Source organism: Salmo salar, chromosome ssa16, assembly GCF_905237065.1.
Source record: "Salmo salar chromosome ssa16, Ssal_v3.1, whole genome shotgun sequence".
In the NCBI taxonomy this organism is placed as follows: Eukaryota; Metazoa; Chordata; class Actinopteri; order Salmoniformes; family Salmonidae; genus Salmo; species Salmo salar.
The window spans coordinates 63,918,968-63,941,284 of NC_059457.1; the positions used below are offsets into that span (position 1 = coordinate 63,918,968).

At 47.2% G+C, this 22,317-nt stretch overlaps 1 protein-coding gene and 1 pseudogene across 8 annotated transcripts in view; one reads left to right on the forward strand and one right to left on the reverse strand.

Annotated features, from left to right (window-relative positions):
- LOC106574308 (B-cell CLL/lymphoma 9 protein) overlaps window positions 1-10,540 on the forward strand; it is a 100,655-nt gene extending 90,115 nt beyond the window's left edge. For all 8 annotated transcript variants that reach the window (XM_014150123.2, XM_014150125.2, XM_045697572.1 and 5 more), the window contains 4 exons: window positions 4,483-4,582; window positions 4,918-7,219; window positions 7,489-7,737; window positions 8,054-10,540. In XM_014150123.2, coding sequence (XP_014005598.1) covers window positions 4,483-4,582; window positions 4,918-7,219; window positions 7,489-7,737; window positions 8,054-9,186 — 3,784 coding nt within the window. In that variant the 3' untranslated portion in view covers window positions 9,187-10,540. The remainder of the gene's footprint in view (window positions 1-4,482; window positions 4,583-4,917; window positions 7,220-7,488; window positions 7,738-8,053) is intronic.
- Window positions 10,541-11,949: 1,409 nt separating this feature from the next.
- LOC106574307 (gap junction alpha-5 protein-like) lies at window positions 11,950-21,645 on the reverse strand (annotated as a pseudogene).
- Between the last annotated feature and the right edge of the window lie 672 nt (window positions 21,646-22,317).

Sequence of the window (22,317 nt, forward strand, 5' to 3'; positions counted from 1 at the left end):
ACTCTTATGTTCTCCACCTGGCATAGCCAGATGAGGACTGGCCACCCATCAGAGCCTGGTTCCTCTCTAGGTTTCTTCCTAAGTTCCTGCCTTTCTAGTAGGTTTTTCCTAGCCACTGTGCTTCTACATCTGCATTGCTTGCTCTTTGGGGTTTTAGGCTGGGTTTCTGTATAAGCACTTTGTGACATCTGCTGATGTAAAAAAGGCTTTATAAATACATTTGATAGATTGGTGATAGATAACAAGAGGCAATTTCAGCCCTGCCACTCGTGTCCCTAACCATGGAGCTTTCAACTGTTAAGTTCACCTGTGTAGTTCAGCTGGCTATTACTGGTTTATAGTTGCTTGAACTTCCTCCCAGAACACATTGGCTGTATTTACACAGGCATCCCAATTCAGATGTCTTGCCCAATTATTGGCAAAAGAGCCGATCTGATTAGTCAGAAGTACAGTTGTGGCCAAAAGTTTTGAATGACACAAATATTAATTTTCACAAAGTCTGCTGCCTCAGTTTGTATTATGGCAATTTGCATATGTTATGAAGAGTGATCAGATGAATTGCAATTCATTGCAAAGTAAGTCCCTCTTTGCCATGCAAATGAACTGAATCCCCAAAAAACATTTCCACTGCATTTCAGCCCTGTCACAAAAGGACCAGCTGACATCATGTCAGTGATTCTCTCGTTAATGCAGGTGTGAGTTTTGATGAGGATAAGGCTGGAGATCACTTTGTCATGCTGATTGAGTTCGAATAACAGACTGGAAGCTTCAAAAGGAGGTTGGTGCTTGGAATCATTATTCATCCTCTGTCAAACATGGTTACCTGCAAGGAAACATGTGCCGTCATCATTGCTTTTCACAAAAAGGGCTTCACAGGCAAGGATATTGCTGCCAGTAAGATTGCACCTAAACCACCCATTTATCGGATCATCAAGAACTTCAAGGAGAGCGGTTAAATTGTTGTGAAGAAGGCTTCAGGGCGCATAAGTAAGTCCAGCAAGCGCCAGGACCGTCTCCTAAAGTTGATTCAGCTGCGGGATCGGGGCACCACCAGTACAGAGCTTGCTCAGGAATGGCAACAGGCAGGTGTGAGTGCATCTGCACCCACAGTGAGGTGAAGACTTTTGGAGGATGGCCTGGTGTCAAGAAGGGCAGCAAAGAAAGCCACTTCTCTCCAGGAAAAACATCAGGGACAGACTGATATTCTGGGATTGGACTGCTGAGGACTGGGGTAAAGTCATTTTCTCTGATGAATCCCCTTTCCGATTGTTTGGGGCATCCGGAAAAAAGCTGTGCTACCATCAGTTCTGTGTCATGCCAACAGTAAAGCATCCTGAGACCATTCATGTGTGGGGTTGCTTCTCAGCCAAGGGAGTGGGCTCACTCACAATTTTGCCTAAGAACACAGCCATGAATAAAGAGTGGTACCAACACATCCTCCGAGAGCAACTTCTCCCAACCATCCAGGAACAGTTTGGTGACAAACAATGCCTTTTCCAGCATGGAGCACCTTGCCATAAGGGAAAAGTGATAACTAAGTGTCTCGGGGAACAAAACACCGATATTTTGGGTCCATGGCCAGGAAACTCCCCAGACCTTAATCCCATTGAGAACTTGTGGTCAATCCTCAAGAGGCGGATGGACAAACAAAACCCCACAAATTCTGACAAAGTCCAAGCATTGATTATGCAAGAATGGGCTGCCATCAGTCAGGATGTGGCCCAGAAGTTAATTGACAGCATGTCAGGGCGGATTGCAGAGGTCTTGAAAAAGAAGGGTCAACACTGCAAATATTGACTCTTTGCATCAACTTCATGTAATTGTCAATAAAAGCCTTTGACACTTATGAAATACTTGTAATTATACTTCAGTATTCCATAGTAACATCTGACAAAAATATCTAAAGACACTGAAGCGGCAAACTTTGAAAATTAATATTTCTTTCATTCTCAAAACGTTTGGCCACGACATTAGGGTTGCACATTTTGGGGAATATTCCGATGTGGAATCTTTCTGTGGGAATTAACGGGAATATATGGGAAATGTATGCAAATTAATATTAATACCATTTAAAATGTAGATTTTTTTTGCATTGGATATATTTACCATATCATATGGAGACAGAAACAAACCTTTTACCTTATCATAAGTAGACATAATTGCAAATGATTAAATCCTTCCAATAGAAAAAAAACAACCACATTTAGTTACAAATTGTACTTTTTAATTGAGTTGACTCTTCACATGGGATGATTCCACTGAACAACAAAAGAAAGGGAGTATTGAATGATCCCCAATGAGCCATCGCATCTCCCAAAAACGTTTTCAACATACATCTGTAAAATGGTCTAGAAACTAAAGCTTTGGTTGTCTTTCTCTCAGGCTTGTCTTCTCCCTGGACCTCCTCAATGTCCACCTCTTGAACATCAGACTCTGAGGCCTCATCTTCACTGTCACTTTCCAACCTTGTTGAGGATGGCTCGTTGTCAGGCTCAAAAAGCCTCAAATATCCCGGATGGCCACACATTTTTCAACCCTTGTATTGGTTAGCCTGTTGCGTACTTTGGTGTGTGTGTGTGTGTGTGTTCCTGAACAAGAACCAGTTGCGCTCTGACGCGGCTCATGTTGGTGGGATTTGGAGGATGATGGAGGCAACAGGAGAAAGATCCTCAGATCCACAAAGTCCCTTTCACCAGCTGGCTGATGAGATATGTTGGCACGACTGCCATATTGCATCTCCATCCCAAAGCCCTTGCTTGGAAGTGTACTATGCCAGACTGCCAAGAACCTTGCCCTCATCCAGGCCAAGGTGGTTGAGACACAGTAGTGATGACACCATAGGCCTTGTTGATCTCTGCACCAGACAGGATGCTCTTGCCAGCACACTTGGGGTCCAACATACGCTGCGGCGTGTATGGGCTTCAGGCAGAAGTCTTCACGCTTTTTAATGGATTTCAGAACTGCAGTTTCCTCTGCTTGGAGCAACAGTGAAGTGGGCAGAGCAGTACGGATTTCTTCTCTTACATCTGCAAGCAGAGTCTGAACATCAGACAGGATGGCATTGTCTCCCTCAATCCATGCAATGGGTACTGCTATAGGTTTCAGGAGTTTCAAGCTGCTTACCACTCTCTCCCAAAATACATCATCTAGGAGGATCCTCTTGATGGGGCTGTCCATATCGGCAGACTGTGACATGGCCATTTCTTGGAGAGACTCCTTCCCCTCCAGGAGACTGTCAAACATGACAAGACCACCCCAGCGGGTGTTGCTGCGCAGCTTCAATGTGGTGCTCTTATTATTCTCACTTTGCTTGGTGAGGTAGATTGCTGCTATAACTTGATGACCCTTCATATACCTAACCATTTCCTTGGCTCTCTTGTAGAGTGTATCCATTGTTTTCAGTGCCATGATGTCCTTGAGGAGCAGATTCAATGCATGAGCAGCACAGCCAATGGGTGTGATGTGAGGGTAGGACTCATCTACCTAAGACCAAGCAGCATTGTCTGTCACCAGTGCAAATACCTTCTGTGGTCCAAGGTCATTGATGACTGCCTTCAGCTCATCTGCAATGTAGAGACCGGTGTGTCTGTTGTCCCTTGTGTCTGTGCTCTTTTAGAATACTGGTTGATGGGTGGAGATGATGTAGTTCATTATTTCTTGCACACGAACATTCGACCACCCATCAGAGATGATTGCAATACGGTCTGCTTTTTCTACGATTTGCTTGACCTTCACTTGAACTCTGCATTCAGCAAATGAGTAGATAAAGCATGTCTGGTTGGAGGGGTGTATGCTGGGCAAAGAACATTCAGAAATCTCTTCCAATACACATTGCCTGTGAGCATCAGAGGTGAACCAGCTGCATACACAGCTCGAGCAAGACATTCATCAGCATTTCTCTGACTACGTTCCTCCATTGAGTAAAAAAAAACATCTGATTCCAGGAGGACCATGAGCTGTTGCTATCGATAAGGTGCCTGATAATTTTCATCTCGAATAGAAGTAGAGGGACTTGTGACAGATTCTCAAGATCTTGCACACTAATGAGATGCTATTGAACCCACACTACTAAGCAGTTGCATTTAAAGGCCTGTGATGTCACCATGCAGTGAATTAGTTAATAGAACAATAGGAGTTACACAGTTAGTTTTCCCCTCCCCACTCAGACCACTCTAAATTCTTGCTTGAGAAATTGCCCTCCGCTAAGTTATTTTTGTTCGTTTTCAATTAAAATGGTCAAAAATCTTCACAGTAAGGTACTTAATTGTTACCCAGAAATTAAAAACAAACCCTGTCTACATTGGACCTTTTTTAATGTCTGCTGTGGCAATTGTTCACAATTGTGCTCAATATATGGCTTCGATGATAGGCTTCAATTATTCAATTATTAACCAGATGTTTGAAATGGGACTTTTCTACCTGTTGCCTGTTTGAAACGCATGCGCACGCACCTACTCATAAGTGTGCTCCTACTGTCTGCAGGGCGGCTGATGCGGTCTTCACAGGCCACTCGGACAACATCATTGCCTTCCACATGAACAACATCTCCAACGGCAAGGGCAACAAGCCCCATCTACCTGTGGTAAGACAAACCCACTTCAATACAAACCACTTTTAACTAGCCTATTATTTATCATAGGATTTGGGGTATCATAAAAACCTTGCAGTTTGCAGACCATTTGCATTGTGCCCCTTGTTGGTCTGGTAATATAATGTTATATAACAATGTTAAAACTTTAAGCACGATTCGGACAATGTTATATTTGTCCAACTCAAAATAATTGTGTATTTAAAAATAAAAAGCAATATTAATTATGCACCCTGGGATGCTTTTGATAAGTGTCTCTTAATGTGTCAGTTAGTGGGAACTTTTGGTAACCCAACCAATCCCCCCCTCACCCTCACCCTGTGTTGTAGAATAATCAGATGGGACCCCCTCGGGGTGACTCCAAGCAGCTGGGTGGAGCCCCCCAGCAGCAGTCATCTCACCCTTCTGACCAGAACCACAAGCAGGCCTCCAAAGCACCTCCACCAGGCCAACAGCAGCCAGTAGAAGCCCAGCCTCAGGGGGCCAAGCCTGGGAGCTTCCCCCAGGACGGGGCTGCCTCTGGGGGCATGGACTCTAAGAGCGGAAGCCCCCAGGACGGCACCCCCCACGACCCTAACAGCAACCCTGGAGGGCCGCCCGGCCACCAGACCCCCTCTGGACCATCCCAACAGGGCTTCCCCTCTCTGGACCTTCCCAATGGTGCCGACGCCAAACTCACAGCCCAGCAGCAGCAGCAGCTGGCACATGAGCTGATGTCCAGCATGGGGGACAACTCTGAGGGCCTGTCCCAGGAGCAGCTGGAGCACCGCGAACGCTCTCTGCAAACGCTACGGGACATCCAGCGCATGCTCTTCCCTGATGACAAGGAGTTATCACTCAAAGACATGGTAGCCATGGGGCAGGGAAACCCGGGCGGGCCCCCCGGGCCCAACCCCGGCATGATGGAGGGGGGGCCCAAGAAGCCAGGGGAGCAGGGCCCCCTCCAGGCCATGATGGCCCAGTCCCAGAGCCTGGGGAAGCCTGGAGGCCCTGGGGGGCCCCGGCCCGATGGCCCTCCATTTGGGCCCGGAGGCCTCAGAGACATGCCATTCTCCCCGGACGAGCTGGGGCCCCTGCCTCCTGGGCCGCCTATGAACACTCACGGAGGGCCCGGCGGTGAGCACGGGGATCACACAGGGATGAACCCAGAGCAGATGGCATGGCTGAAGCTGCAGCAGGAGTTCTACGAGGAGAAGAAAAGGAAGCAGGAGCAGATGCAGCACCGGGGGCCCATGGGCGACATGATGATGCACCAACAAGGCCCCCGGGGCCCCATGATGCGCGGGCCCCCGCCTCCCTACCAGATCAATTCGCCTGGGGAGATGTGGGGCCCCGAGCACTTCCCAGAGCAGATGAGCATGGGCCCCCGGGGCCCCATGCACCCCCACATACAGAGGATGCCCGGCGGCTTCCCTCCTGGCATGATGAACCCGGGTATGGAGGGCGGCCCCAACCCCAGGGGGCCCCGGCCTGGAATGAATTGGCCCGACGACGTGGGACCCAACATGGGCGATGGCAGGGGCTTCCCGCCCGGACAGGGGCAGTTTGTAGGGCCAGGGGGTCGGGTGGAGAGGTTCCCCAACCCACAGGCGGTGCAGGAGGCCATGTTCCAGCAGGGCATGGGGGGTGACAAGCAGGGCATGGGGCTGCCCCCGGGCATGATCATGGAGATGAACAGGATGATGGGGGGCAACGGCCCCCGGGGGCCAATGGAAGGCCCTGGCAATGGCCCTAACGGAGGAGGCATGATGTTTCCCAGAATGCCTGGCGACGTTGGCCCCATGAGTCCATCCTCCAGGATGGAGTTTGTCAAGGGCCTGGGCAGGGACATGGGCCCTGAGTTCAGCATGGGCCCCGGGAACATGAACATGGGGCCCAACCCCCAGATGATGCAGGCTAAGATGAGGGGGGAGCCTCCCATGAACTTGAGCCCCGAGGAGATGATGAAGATGAGAGGAGGCTCCATGCCAGAGAACATGGGCCCGCAGAAGATGATGCAGGGAGCTCCCTTCCCTGACCAGGGGCACCACCCAGGGGACTTCAACATGGGCCCCAACCGCCACTTCCCAGGCATGGGGCCTCACGGGCCAGGGCCTGGGAACCCTAGGTGCCCCAGAGGTGAAACCCCCTTCGGCCCTGACCAGCGAGGACCCAACCACGGCGGCAACGGTCGCCTCAGCCATATGCCCCCCAACTCGGGCCCGCCTCCCAACCAGAGGAACATGGGGGTCCGCAAGGGTCCCCAGGACATCCAGGGCGGCCAGGCTAACTCACCCAACATCAACCCCCTCAAGTCCCCTACGCTGAGGCAGGTCCAGTCCCCCATGCTGGGCTCGCCCTCTGGGAACCTCAAGTCCCCCCAGACGCCCTCCCAGCTGGCCGGCATGCTCCAGGGTCCCTCGGCGGCGGCAGTGGCTGCAGCCGCGGCGGCCGCCTCCATCAAGTCTCCACCCATGATGGGTTCGGCTGGAGCCTCTCCCGTCCACATGAAGTCGCCCTCGCTCCCGGCACCCTCCCCAGGGTGGACATCGTCCCCCAAGCCCCCCATGCAGAGTCCAGGCATCCCCCAGAACAACAAGCAGCCGCCGCTCAGCATGACCTCACCCAACATGATGGGCAACGTGGAGCAAGGTGAGTCCCAGAAGTTTCTCCTCTGTTAGCCTTCCATCAATTCAGTTCAGTAGATTGTGCTTTATGGACTGAATCTTGACTTGAGATCTGTGCGCTTAACTAAGACTCAGGCAATGTGTGAAAGCTTGAGTTTAATTAGGATTCAGCCCTATGTGTTCTCTGCATAAGAAGATACAGTGGATATTTATGTAACGAATCTCTCCCCTTCTCTCTCTCCCCTTCGCTTTCTCTCTCTCCCCTTCTCGTCATCCTCTCCCCCTCCCCTTCAGGTGGGAATGGTCCCCCCACAGCACCCCCTTCCAGTAGTGCTTCCAGTCTTCCGTCTGGCAGCCCCTACGCCCTGCCCCCTGAGCCCACGATATCTCAGAACCCACTGTCCATCATGATGTCACGCATGTCCAAGTTCGCCATGCCCACTTCCACGCCCCTCTACCACGACGCCATCAAAACGGTGGCGAGCTCGGACGACGACTCGCCACCGGCCCGCTCGCCGAACCTGCCGCCCATGAACATGTCTGGTAAGAGCTCCAACACGCTGTTATATTTTGCACACACACACACACACACACACACACACACACACACAGCTGTACCAGAGAGGTGGCTGTTTAGACCAGGCCATTTTCCGTTAACGCATCACAAATCATAAATACTTATACGTATCTGTATCCAAATTTGCACCTTTTCAATTGCCTTTTACACACACCTCTGGAGCCTAGAACTTTCACTATACTGAGGTGTAAGCGTATGCCAACCACTTTATGTTTTTGCTCTTTGTTTTATGGTTTGAATGTAGTGATCTCACCCTGCCTGCCTCTCTGCTGCCTCCTATAGGTATGGGAATGAACCACCACCCGGGCCACAACCGCATGATGGCTCCCACATCACAAGGCCCCATGCCCGCTCTCAGCCCCATGGGCATGAACACCATGGGCTCCCAGCCCCTCTCCCACGGCATGCCTAACCAGATGCCCTCGCCCAACCCAATGGGGGGACCCCACCAGGGGCCCATGGGGCCGGGTATGATGGGGCCCCACGGCATGATGATGCCCGGCGGGCAGGACCCAGGGATGGGCAACCCTCAGATGATACCTCAGGGCCGTATGGGCTTCCCCCACCGAGGCCAGGGATTCCCCCCCGGTCACTCTCCTCCTCAGCAGGTCCCTTTCCCCCACAACGGCCCTGGGCCCCAGGGTGGTTTCCCCCACGGCATGGGCTTCCAGGTGGAGGGGGGCCCCATGGGCCGAATGGCCAGCATGGGCCCCGGCGGGGATCCGGGCGGCATGTGTAAACCCAACACCCCCGGAGGAGGCCAGGACTTCAACATGTTCAATAATGATAACGACCTCCACGAGGTCATGCGAACGGGAGCCACCGGAATGCCGGAGTTTGACCTCTCCCGGATTATCCCATCGGAAAAGCCCAGCCAGACTTTGTCCTACTTCCCCCGCGGTGGCGACGGCCCGGGGGGGAAACCTCCTCACTCCTCCGGCCCCCAGGGCTTCCCTCCCCAGATGCAGGGGATGATGGTGGAGGGGAACCCCAGGATGGGGATGCCCATGCAGGGGATGGGGGGTCCGCCGGGCCCTGGCCACATGGGGGGGCCCCAAGACATGCCAATGGGGAACCCTGGCCACAATCCCATGCGGCAGCTACACCCGGGCCACCCCGGCTTCATGCCCCAGGGCATGATGGGACCCCAGCACCGGATGCTGTCACCGGGACAGCAACCGGGCATGATGGGAGGACCTGGGCATGGGATGATGCAAGTTAAAGAGAGGGGGGGGCTCATGTACAATCACCCGGGCCCCGTGGGCTCGCCCAACATGATGATGTCACTCCACGGCATGGGTGGCCCCCAGCAGACTATGATGATGCCGCCTCAGATGAGGCCTCGCGGCATGGCAGGGGACATGGGCATGGGCTTCAACCCTGGTCCCGGAAACCCCGGGAACCTCATGTTCTGAGCTGCTACAGCCAAGTAGAAACTAAAGACCTGACTCGGAACCCGCAGGAGTCTAGAACCTGGAGTCTAGAACCTGCGCCAACAAAGGAATACACATGAGACTTGTGCTCTCTTAGGCGGTTGTTGTGTGGACTGGGGACGCATACATTCACTCTGGCACATACACGCACACACATCCCGAGACACTTTTGTGCTGGTTTAGCAGTCTGTCGGGTGTGGTGGTGCAACTGCAGCGTGTTCCACGGAGGGGAAGGCAGATGTACACCATTTCAGAGGGGACTGACCTTTCTCTGTTTGGGAAAACGTAGAATGTACGGGACGAGTCTAAGCTCCAGTGTTCTACGGGCGGATAGGAAATGGGCCTCTTCATAAAAAGTCAAGGGATGACCCGGGACCAGAGGTCCGTAGTTGTACTGTTATAAGAACAGCTAAACGACGAAATGTAAAGAACAATAAAGGATTAAAAACACAAGGAACTGAATAAAAAGATGAAAAGGTCACCGTTTTTTTTGTTGTTGTCTCGAGTTGCACCATTTTTGGCTGTATGTTTACATCTCATCTCATCACTACCCTCCAGAGATTCAATGCTCTTTGTATTTGTGTACTGTATTTGTGTTGTTAAAGGGATTTTAATAGTGACTTCTAGTTTGTTTTCACATCTTCTTTTGTAAAGGAGGGTGGGGGTGTGGAGAGGGGGGTAGGGTAGCCAAATGTCGCTGCAACTCCCACTCCGAAATGCTGTTTACCATGTAGGGGGGTCAAAGTATTTTAACTGCATTTTCCTTTGTTACTCTGTATAATATGCCAAACGATGACCTCATACAGATAATAGTATTATTAAAAAAGCACAAACATGATTTAACTGTAAAGAATGTTATTTTTTTTTTCTTTTCTCCTGTTTTTGTCAAAACACTCGGTAGGAGGGGTGATTCTGGGGCATACGCAGTGAGGTGCTGGTGAGGCCTGGTTTAGAATTGGATATGGGGTTGTGGGTTAGGGGGGGTGATGTCTGTCACACCTCAAACCCCTCTTAGCCCTAACAGACAAACGGACACAGCAGCAAGCAAAGCCTCTGCTCTCACCTTTCCAGGATAGGAGTACAGAGAGGAGCGTAAAGAAGACGAAGCAGCCTTAACCATGTCTGGATTACTTGGAGGGGTGGTGACCATGGAATTTTACTGATTTTTTTTTTTTTTTTAAACAAAAATGACAACAAAAAAAAGCGAAACAGAAAATGAGCTAATAGGTCGTATCTGTGTCCCTGCCTCTCCTGTGTTAACACATTGTCATGTGACTCCATTGAATTTGGTACAGGGCTGTGGTGTTGGAAGACAAATAAAATATATTGTTTGGTATACAGGTGGCCTGTGATGTGTTGTATACTATTTTCCCCTAGCGCACCAGAATTCCCATGACACTAGTCAATCGCACCTTTTGGAGGAGTAATTAGGTATGATGAATGTTATTTTCCATCAAAACAATATGGGAGAATCCTTTGTGTCGGTTGTAATGGATCTCACACAGGATAGAGCAATGTGGCCACCTAGTGGAGGAACACTGGTCAGCGGTGCTTACATCCCATTCTTAAGAGTTCCAGGGCCCATGCCAACAACTATCCTTTTGTGGTACTCTACTCCAGTGGTTCTCTAACTTTTTGGGTTACTGTACCACCAAGTTAATTTTGTTCCCTGAAGTACCCCCTCGTTTGCATTTCACCAGTAAGCCTATGGTCTTTTGAGTCTCTTCAAGTATTCCCTGTGGAGAGGTAAAGTATTCCCCAGGGGTACCTGGTTGAACTACTGCTCTACTTAATAGAGCCTAGTGCATTAAACCTTTTTTGTTATTGAAGTTCGGAACTGGCAGCAATATCCGACAGACTGGTGTTGGCAAATTGTTTTACTCCTGTGTAATGTTGAAGTAATTCTTGAAGTGTATCAGGCAAAAATTATAACTACAATCGGGGCTCGTATTAGCATCTCAGAGTAGGAGTACTAAGCTAGGATCAGGTCTCCCCTCTTATTCATTATAACTTAAAAGGCTAAACTGATCCTAGATCGGCACTGCTACTCAGATGCTTTGTGAATTCAAGCACAAGTAGTGACTATTTCCAATGAATGCCCATACGTACTCATTGTAAGTTAATTCCCTGGGGTTTGTTATCTTTGGCTCCCATCCAGGCCGTGCCCTGGGATACGTTGGGAATAATTCCCTAGCCCTATTATCAAAATGTTAACGCTGGGAATCATTTCTAAATGTTTCGTCTGGCTCCGAATGTCAACCAACACACTATAATTACCCAGCATTCCAGAGAGCAGCCTGGTCAAGAGGGCTTCGTCCTCGGCTAATTTTAGTGATGGTAAATTTGTCCTGCAGCTGTGATTTTAAATATGGCTATAAAGACGGGTTATAGAAGATTAGGACAAATGGAAACTGAAACTCAACAAATTATTTACCCTGTTGCTCGATAAGAAGCCAGTAAAAAAAACACACAATCAAACCCAATATCTTTGATGAAGTGTGTTCATAGGTTAGAAAATATCAGTCAAATACAGTGCATGATACATATGGAATGTATATATTGAGTTTGTGCTTCTTTTACATTTAGTCATAATTAGTACGAAGAGGATCAGTGGTCTTTACCGTACCCACGGTCAATATACAATATAGTGCAGATAGAACAGTGAACGTTGTCATCAGTGCGCAAAATGGAATCGCTCTACTTAAAATATTAGATAAGACATAGCTTGCAAATTCCTATCATGTGTCACGGGTAAATGTGTTTTTAATGACAGACAATATCTACTTTTACATATAAACATGAAAACATTTGGAACACTAAAGATACATATTTTCATTGCTTTTTGCTAAAGTGCCAAGTTTACAAAAATGTGATTGCAATGACACCACACCAATACAATCATTCACGTTAAACAAAGATGCATTGAAACTGAGCTAGACAACGTTTTTTTGTTAATTCGCATTTAGATTTAGTTAAACATTTCAAAACGTAAAACACTACACACACAGATTCGGTAAACCAGTGCAAAACGTTTTCAGTTTTCGACCACATACTTTGCCAGGTAAAAAAGACAAGTCCTATTTTTTATATTTATCAGCCCTTCTGTTTGATAATTCTGAAAGGGAATGACTTTCCAAAAATTAAGAGAATTCCTCTCCGGCTTACTTTTCACAGTCTCCTAACTCACGAGCTGACAGTGATAAACTAAAGCGGTCTTTCCTTGACAATAGACACTAGTTTGGCAAGATCACGTTCAAGGTCTCCGCCCGGTTTTCCGATAACGATGTATCTATCTATCATGCGTCTGCCAAAACACCATGCAGAGAGAACGGTCGCAAAGCACATCGTTGGAGCATTTTGTAGATCCTGATAGGCTCGAAAGAAAGGGAGCGCTGCTCTCGGATCAGCTTTCTCCGTTCAAATATACTTAACATTATAATTATTTCATAATACTGAAAACGGATCAGCTCCTAGAGAGATATTCCCACCTACTGCTGCAAATATTGAGGCAGCTAGCTTATTATGAATAATGCTTACCCAAATGAAAATGCACAAAATCATCGATTTGACACATCATTGCGAACACACATCAGGGAATATGTTGAGACAAATACTGACAGTAGCCTACAAGTAGCAAAATCAGGGGTGCAACTTTCACTGGCGATGGGGGGACATGTCCCCCCTACATTCTCGAATAATTTTTTTTGACCCCCCCATGTCATTGGAATATGATACAAAATGATGCAACGGTGTGCTTTAGGACCATGCGGACGCCTCCGAGCAGTTGGGTAGGCTGTTTGGAGTGTTTATCTGACAGGATAAAATATATATATATATTTATTATGTCCCCTAGTTTCTAAAACAAAAGTTGCGCCCTGGAGCAAAATTTAACTCAATTGTTTGAACATTTTATAACATATTATTGAAATAGGCCAACAGCCTACGCTTTATATTTTAATGCAGTCATCTCGGATTTCATTTGAAGAATATTTGTATACGTCGCTTGTTTGTATCAATTGCAAACACATTGGCATCTTTGTATTTGTAGTCAACTTTGTTCTGAAGTTTTCGATGTCACAGAGACACTATCACACTATGCGATTCAATGTTTAGCAGAGATCTCTGTGTATAAGGGCGAAAAAGCATCTGACGCACTTAGCTGTTCTAGAAGTTGTTCGATTACAAGCGTTTTCAATTGCAAAGTTAGTAACAATGGTTTTGGGAAGTGGTTTTGGGAGGTGATTACAACATTAGGATTCACATGGTGTGTCTGCGTGTTTGTATTGTATGCCAATGAACGTGTCTGTGCGCCTCTGTAAATGTAGTGTGTGTGTGTGTATGTGTGCGTGCGTGAGAGAGAGCAAGCCTACACGCATAGAGCATTTGTCTAAGCGTGTGTTTGTGGGTCACTGACAGGCAGCCGTCCTTCACATATCTCTCTCTCTGAGCGACAGACTGGCTGTCATCTGTCCCACTTAGCTGTCCCCAGCAGCCAGTCAGTGTCACAGAGCTGATAGTGTGGCAGTGACCCACTCATTCTCAGGTTTAGCACAAGGCCCCCCTGTCTCTCAGGGAGAGACTCAGAGACAGCAGTCAATGTCTCTGTCACAAATGGCACCTTATTCTCCTATATAGTGCACTACTTTTGACCAAAGCTATATGTGCCCTGGTTAAAAGTAAAGGGGGATACCTAGTCAGTTGTACAACTGAATGCATTCAACTGAAATGTGTCTTCCACCTTTAACCCAACCCCTCTGAATCAGAGAGGTGCGAGGGGCTGCCATAATCAACATCCACGTCTTCAGGGAACAGTGCCTTGCTCAGGGGCAGAATGACAGATTTTTACCTTGTCAGCTCAGGGATTCCATTTTTCGCTTACTTGCCCAACACTCTTACCACTAGGCTACCTGCCGCTATATAGGCAATAGGGTGCCATTTAGGACGCATCCAGACAGATGTCTCAGACAGTCACATTAGGGGATTAGTCCTGAGGGCTAAATATGAAGGCACTAACCCCTCTACAGCTTTGTTGTGCCCATGGATCCATGTCTCAAAACCATGACTGGGACCCATACTAATGATATGTAAGTGCCAATGTGTATGCCAATTGTTCCTCAAGCATCCATATTTCAGGACTTCTGATTAGCTCGAGTATTCCGTTTCATGACTTGTGATACTTTGTGACTTCGTTGACTTGTGCCATGCAGTGCTCAAATTAGTCCCCCACAACAGATGAGCCATAGTCATCCCAGTCTTGTGTTTGTGTGTGTTTGAAACGATCCAGGAACAGTGTGTGTGTTGGGAATTGGCGCTATACAGCCAAGTCATCGGGTCGCACACGGCTACTGGAGCCGCTGGTCTTGCTCAGACGCCTCTTGTCTTTCAGGAAGCCATTTTGGAAGCCGTTTTGGAGCAGCGAAGGGGGCGGGGCGCAGGCGTTGGGCGTGTCCGCGTGCCCCTTATAGGTCATGTGCAGGAAGTCTTCCGTCCCCAGGTCATTGTGGACAACACGGTGGCGCTCAGTGGCCATGTTGACTGAGTTCTGCTGGTGGGCCAGCCGGTTGTTGAAGGGGGGGCAGCTAGGATGGGGGTGGGATTGGGAGTGCATGGGGTGTGTGTGAGGGGAAGAGCTCACACACTGGCTGAAGTCTGGGGCGGGGTGCATGGCATGGACGGACGGGGTTGGCTGTCAGGTTCAGCGGCGATGACCGTAGCACTTGAGGGTGTGCGTCCTTGTAGCAGCTGATGCTGCTGTTGCTGTTGCTGTTGTCGTTTCCTCCTCAGAAACCTCTGACACTGCTTAAAGGCCAGGTGGTAGAGCTCCACGGCGCTGAGAAACAGCGACACGCCCGACACGGCCAGCATGAACACGATGAACACGTTCTTCTCCGTGGGCCGCGAGACGTAACAGTTAACCGGGTGGGGACAGGGCCGACTGTGGCACACGTACAGGGCGTTGAGGAAGACCCCGTAGAGGATGTACTGCACCACGATGAAGACCACCTCCATTAGCGTCCGGATCAGGATGCTCAACACGTAAGTCTGCAGCAGCGCCCCGCGCAGACGCACCCTCCCTATGCCGCTGCCCTCCTTCCCGCACTCTCCCCCCTTGTCTTCCTCGTGCGCCAGATAATGCTTCTCCTCTCCTCCTTCCCCTCCTTCCTCCCCGTCACCTCCCCCCTGGTCCTCCTGCTCCTTGCGCCGGCGTTTCTCCTCCATGCGCACCGTGTGCATGGCGTGGCCCATGTAGATGAGCGACGGTGTGGACACGAAGACAATCTGCAGCACCCAGTAGCGGATGTGGGCGATGGGGAAGGCCGTGTCGTAACAAACGTTCTCGCAACCGGGCTGCTCCGTGTCGCAGGTGAAGTCCTCCTGCTCGTCGCCCCATGACGACTCAGCGGCCGTGCCCAAGACGAGAATACGGAAGATGAAGAGGATGGTCAGCCACACCTTGCCCACAGACGTCGAGTGTTCCTGCACCTCTTCCAAGAAGTTTCCCAGTAGACTCCAGTCGGCCATCACCCGTCACACACCACACCTCTGGAACGGCCTGGGAGAGAGCAGAGCAGTCAGGGAACAGTCAGTCACCATCTATAACTACCATCTAGTCTGGTCCCAGATCTGTTTGCGTTGTCTTTCCAACTCCGATGGTCACTGGTATGCCATTGACGATAGGAGTTGGAAAGACATTACAAACAGATCTGGGACAACGCTAAATACGATCTACTGCACTTATAGATCAATGAATTACATTTCTGCATTGAATGAAAGTGCTGTTGTTGTTCTGTGGGATATTTTATTTGTGTTTCTTTTTTCAGGACTTTTGATTATTCTGTTTCATGGCTTGTCACACTTTGTAACTTAATTCACTTGTGCCATGCAATGTTGACTTGTGTTTTTATTTGACTGGTTTCCAAGTATCTCTTCATTACACCAAAGTATTCTGTGCTATGCTGAGTTGCTCAGTACCTTACTGTACTGTACTGAGCAATGCTGTGCTGTATTGTATTGAGTGATGCTGTGCTTTACAATTCTATCCTGTTTTGTATCAGGCGATGTGTTTGGGGCTGTGGAGTGGGTATATTAATAGACTTTTCTCCCTGTGTGACCAAAGTGGGATCAGTAGACTGGGCTGGTTCGGGCCAAGTATGTTCCCACAGCCCTGCCTGCCTGGCCCAGCAATCTGGGAAATCGGATGTCAGTTTTAAGGAAGTCTAAAGTCAACAAAAACACAGAAATAAACATGTCACAGGGCTTATCTTTGCATTACTTAGCCTGGGAAAGTGAGACATACTGATTTACATTTCCTTTGGCCAGAGATAGGTGGTGCATATTTCTTGAAACATTGAAAACAAACAAAATCAATAAGGAAGTGGTGACTGGTAAGATGTACATTTTTTTATAAAGAGCTGACAACTAATAAATCAATGCACTTTGTTTCTGTTGATGGAAATTCAACTGTTTCAGAACTGTGTCAAGAAATTTCCAAAGGACCCATTCCCTCAAAAGCATTTTCCAAAAAAAGACATCATATGACAATATACAGTAAATAACGATATTATTTGTAGTATAGGAAAGTCTTCTTTTTCTTCTTGGTTGATATCTTGGTCTAATTTATGAACACCTGAGCTTTACCATTTCATCACCCCATGAACTCTACTGTCAGCTCTTCTCTCTGCGCATGTACTGTATATCTGCACTAGAACTAGCAACGTTACCTGTCACGATACGAAAGCCTTGGCCCTTGCGGAGCAAAGGAAACAGCTACTTCTATGTTGAACACTACTAGCACACACAGCTCACTAGCTGGCGATTCCACATCGGCTCCATGAGCACAGACACTACTGTACTGTGGTGTGCACTCCAGACTCCCCCCACTCACACTCAAACAAAGGATAAACTAACCTGTGTCTATTGAACAACGTTTCATAATACTCAGTTTCATACAGTAGGCACACAGTGAAAACCTTTATTAAACTAAATAGCATATGTAAAAAGACAGCTATCCAAACTTGATGTTTGACAAACTATCCAGTAGGATAATTACCGTTGTACAGACTAAGTGGTTCAAGTTAAGGTTGCGTTCACTGCTAAGACGTTGTGTTCAGTCTTACCAGCAGAGACAATAAACCCTCCTTGGACTAAAATCCATCTGGCACTGAAGGTTGTATTTTCTTCAGACTGTATAGATCCTCAGTCTTTCTATCTAGACGAGACTGTGTATTACTGTAAGACTGTGTATTACTGTAAGGTTGTAGCATTTCCCCTCTCTTTCTCCCTCACTTCTCCTTGAAGGGCAGGACCAATGGAAAGTATGGAGCTGCTCTTTAAGCTCAAGTGAGGGTGTTGATTAGACTGTGTGCGTGTGTGTGTTTGCATGTGTGTGTATGGGGGGCAGGTAGCCTAGTGGTTAGAGCGTTGGGCCAGTAACCGAAAGGTTGCTAGATCGAATCCCCGAGCAGACAAGGTAAAAATCTGTCGTTCTTCCCCTGAACAAGGCAGTTAACCCACTGTTCCTAGGCCGTCATTGAAAATGAGATTTTGTTCTTAACTGACTTGCCTAGTTAAATAAAGGGTAAAAAAAATAAGTGTGTGTGAGTAAGAGGGAAAGTGGACCAATAGGGGTTCCCTTCTTTATCTACAGCAGACCAGTAGTTTGTGTGGGAGGACGTTTTAAGTTCTAGTGGCCACATGACAGTGACCTCAGGCAAGCTATGGGAACTATGGCTGAGTGGAAAGTAGTTTTTTTTAAGACATAATATAAATAATACTGGCCCATATTGGTGTCTAGAAACAGTTATTCAAACATGGCAAAATAACCTGGAATTTATTTCTAGGGGGAAGAATAGGTTTTACTGTTGCTGCACATCTATTTAGTAAATCAGTTTGAGAACAGTCATTGAGACTGACTCACTTCCCATAGAAACTCACCTCCCTTTACGTTTCAGTCTGAGGGGTCTTGGTCGCCATCCTGTCTCCCCGTAGGCAGTCGAGGAAGCAATGTCAAACAATATGATTTCCTACTGCCAAGGCACTTAAAAGGAAATCGCCCATAATCAAGAAAACAAGTTTCAAAAAAGCTCATCTCTGCGCTATGAGAAAAAACACCAACCCTTCAATCGTTTTTTCTTACACCAAGCAGTCCTGCTGTGTTTACTTTTTTGTTTTTTTAAAAACAATTATCCCAGACCAGCTTATTATGGTTTTCGTCAGTGCTTGTTGGCACTTTGCAGGCTCCGTCTTACTTAGATCAGCACAAGGACAATGTACCTGACTGGGATCTTGGCAGCTGGGGGTACTTTAGGGAGGAAGAAGGTGCTCCCTCTGACCTTCCGCCCTGCTCCTTCTGATGTTTACCTCGGAAAGGAGAACAATGATGCTCGCTTTACGGTGCTTGGTGCTTGTCTGGAGTCCATAGAAATAGGAAAACTAGAATGGACAAAGCCCCTCAGACCACGGCAATTTCACGCTCATGGCTACACAGAACATTGACTTAAATGGGAATGTCCCTTATGGTAATTATATTTCTGTGCTGGTGACACTGAGGGCAGCTGATGAATGGAGAGGGAAGGGGAAAATACCTTGAAAACACTCTGGGACACCTGATAGGAGAGGACAGCGTGGTTCTTTCTGTTCTGTGATATAAGGAAAGCACAGCACACAATCCTTTATTCTGCTTTTTGTCTTATGTCTGTGTTAACCAAATAATGGTGTCATGGCATACATACAGTATGGTCCCTCTAGGTCAGTCACAGCAACATAGATGATTTTGACTCAAGCTTTCCTAGCAGACTTGACTCATAGCCTCCTGAATAATTTGAAATAGGGGAGACAGTCCACTGGGGCCTTTACCTTCCCACCCTGCTCATAAATAAGTTATTATTAACATGATCAATCCTCATACAGACCAGTTAGTCACAAATTAAAAATATTCCCATCAGGGATAGTTCACATTTTAAAGTAGAAAATAAGATAAAACTTCAAAAAGGTGAACCATCTCTCCAGCAGGGTTTACTAAAGTCTGGTACCTGAATGATAGCTTTCCGTAGAGGTACTGTAATGGTAGAGTAAACCAGCCATGACTTCATCATGTTATGTCTTGGTGGACACACACACCATTTACTCCCAGTTATTGCCACCTGGGAGCTATAGACTAAAGGGTTTGGACATTTGGACATTTGGATCATCTGTAGCCTATCCTTATAGTCTATCCGCAATTCCACACTTTACTTTTAGAAGTCTGACCAATGAAGGTATTGGACTCCTCCTGAATCGTTCAGTCCCTTTTACTTACTTACTTTTAAGAGACTACTTAAGACTATTTTTTCAATTTCACAGAGCATAGTCCAGATCTTTAAACAATTAGTCGAATTCGCTTTGACTGAGTAATTGCCACTAATCATTCAAAGCTTCGTTATTTATCAAGTGACTTATTTAAGTGTCTAAAGTCAACTGCTTCTACAAAAGGTTAATGAGAAAGGTATATATAGTGTGTGTAAAGGCGTCAGCACCATCTAACTGGATGTCTCAGAGTTAGTCTGACATCATGTCCTTTCCTTTAAGCTCCAACACCATTCTTTCATGTCACTCAAAGCCCATTGAATACTTTTGGCCACATTTTGCCCCAAAGTCACAGGACAATGCAATATTAAGAGATTACATCAGGATAAGGGTCGACCCATTGTTAATAGCAATAGTCCAAGCTCTGAGAATGTATGACTTCCCTAATTTGACTTTCTCCTGCTCTCTATATTGTTTGGCTTGCTGCTCTTTTCCTTCCTATGTCATGTTTGTTTTATTTTCGGCGTGATCACCAGCAGCACAAACAAAAAAAGTCTGAAAGACAAGGAGGGTTTTGTCTTTGGAGACAATGCCAGAGTAGTTGACTAAAAACTGCTTTTATATGTGTTGGCTGCAATCCCTTGGTCTAAAAGAGTCAACTTTAGATCTCAAATTCATCTGATAGGTCAGATAATATTTCAGTACTAACATAACAATGCTTACTCCTTCAACATCACAGCAGATGCTACAGATCTACATCCACGCATGCATGCACGCACCAGTGGTGTGAAGTACTTAAGTAAAAATACTTGAAAGTACTACTTAAGTAGGTTTTTTTGGTATCTGTACTTTACTATTTATATTTTTGACTACTTTTATTTTTACTTCACTACATTCCTAAAAAAAAAAATGTATTTTTGTTTCTCCATACATTTTCCGTGACACTCAAAAGCACTCGTTACATTTTGAATGCTTAGCAGGACAGGACAAGGGTCCAATTCACACACTTATCAATAGAGTATTCCTGGTCATCCCTACTTCCTCTGATCTAGTGGACTCACTAAACACAAATGCTTCATTTGTAAATGTGTAAAACTGAATACTTTTACTCAAGTAATATTTTACTGGGTGACTTTCACTTTTACTTGAGTAATTTTCTATTAAGGTATCTTTACTTTTACTCAAGTATGAAAATTGGATACTTTTTCTACCACTGGGACAGACAGACAGACAGACAGACAGACAGACAGACAGACAGACAGACAGACAGACAGACAGACAGACAGACAGACAGACAGACAGACAGACAGACAGACAGACAGACAGACAGACAGACAGAGTTACTCTACCTGAGATGCCGCTGCTTAGACCAGGCTGGTGCCTTTTCTGTTAAAAATGAGAATGCAGAAAGGTTTTCTCAGTGCTCAGGTGACAGGGAAGATAAGTGAAGGACTCTCAATATTAGGGGTATAAGGAATATTGTAGTAGAACAGTCGTACTCTCCGTTTCTGTATTAAGGCAAAAAGCTGTCCCTGAGAGGGTGAAATCCAGAGGTCTTGGTCTCTCTTTCTAGGCTGTGTGTCTCTGTTTAGACAGAAAACTGCTCGCCTTGTCTTGTCTTGACACAGAAGGTTGTGTCTCTCAATGTAAAGCAGCAAACTTAGTCTCTTTCAGTGTCCTGGCTAAAGATGACTGGGTTTGTCCCCCAATGTCGAGTCTCTCTTCTAGAGTCCAGACAGAAAGCTGTTTATCTCTCTCCACTGGGGCAGAAAATTGAGTCTCTCACCAGTTGGCTTGATGTGTTGAGGGATCAAATCCACTATCTGTCAATGATCAGCGGAATAAAACAAACTCTTTCAACTTTAAGAAAACGTAAAGGTTTTCGTCAACTATAATTACTATTTCCCTATCTTTCCCTTTTTTCATTCCTTGGAAGAGATCAGGGTAGAGGGACTGGTGATGCAGACTTCGAGGACGGATGGAGTAGATGAGGGCACAGACCTAAGGCTGATGAGCAGGAGCAGCTGTCTGTAATGTAGGAGACTACCGGACGGACCACGGACAGAAATGCAGCCTTAAGCATGGGGGCAGTGGAAGAAATACCAGGCATCACTTGTGGCCTGTCCTCCTACCCTACCCAGTACCCTGCAGCCCTCCCACAGCCTCCTCCCTTCCTCCTCCTCCTCCTCTGCCTTCCTCTCTCTCTCAGCCCACAATTCCCTCGGTTTGCCTGCCTGGTTCTCTATTCTAGAGAGAGGAATATCTCAGGTCAGGAGGGGAAGTCAGATTGTATTAGAGCACAATGGCAATTCTACATTGGCCACTAACTCCCATTTTGTCTCTGCTCCCTCTAAACCATACATGTAGACCCACACACACGCATACAGGAATGCACGACTCACAAACACACACACACACACACACACACACACACACACACACACACACACACACACACACACACACACACACACACACACACACACACACAGAGAGAGAAAGAGAGGGGCACATGCAATCTATTTTCAAGTAACCAAATTCCAACTTGATTTTCCATGACTTCCTGGTTTTCACAGACTGCTTTTAAAGGCATGTTTGCTATACCATTACAGCCTTATGGCTATAAGCAAGTACACTATTAGAAAAAAGGTTTCCAAAGGGTTATTCGGTGGTCCCCATAAGATAACCCTTTTTGGTTCCAGGTAGAACCCTTTTGGGATCCATGTAAAACCCTTTCCACAGAGGAACCAAAAAGGGTTATCTTATGGGGACCACCTAAAAGGGTTCTTCAAAGGGTTCTCCTATGGGGACAGCCGAAGAACCCTTTTA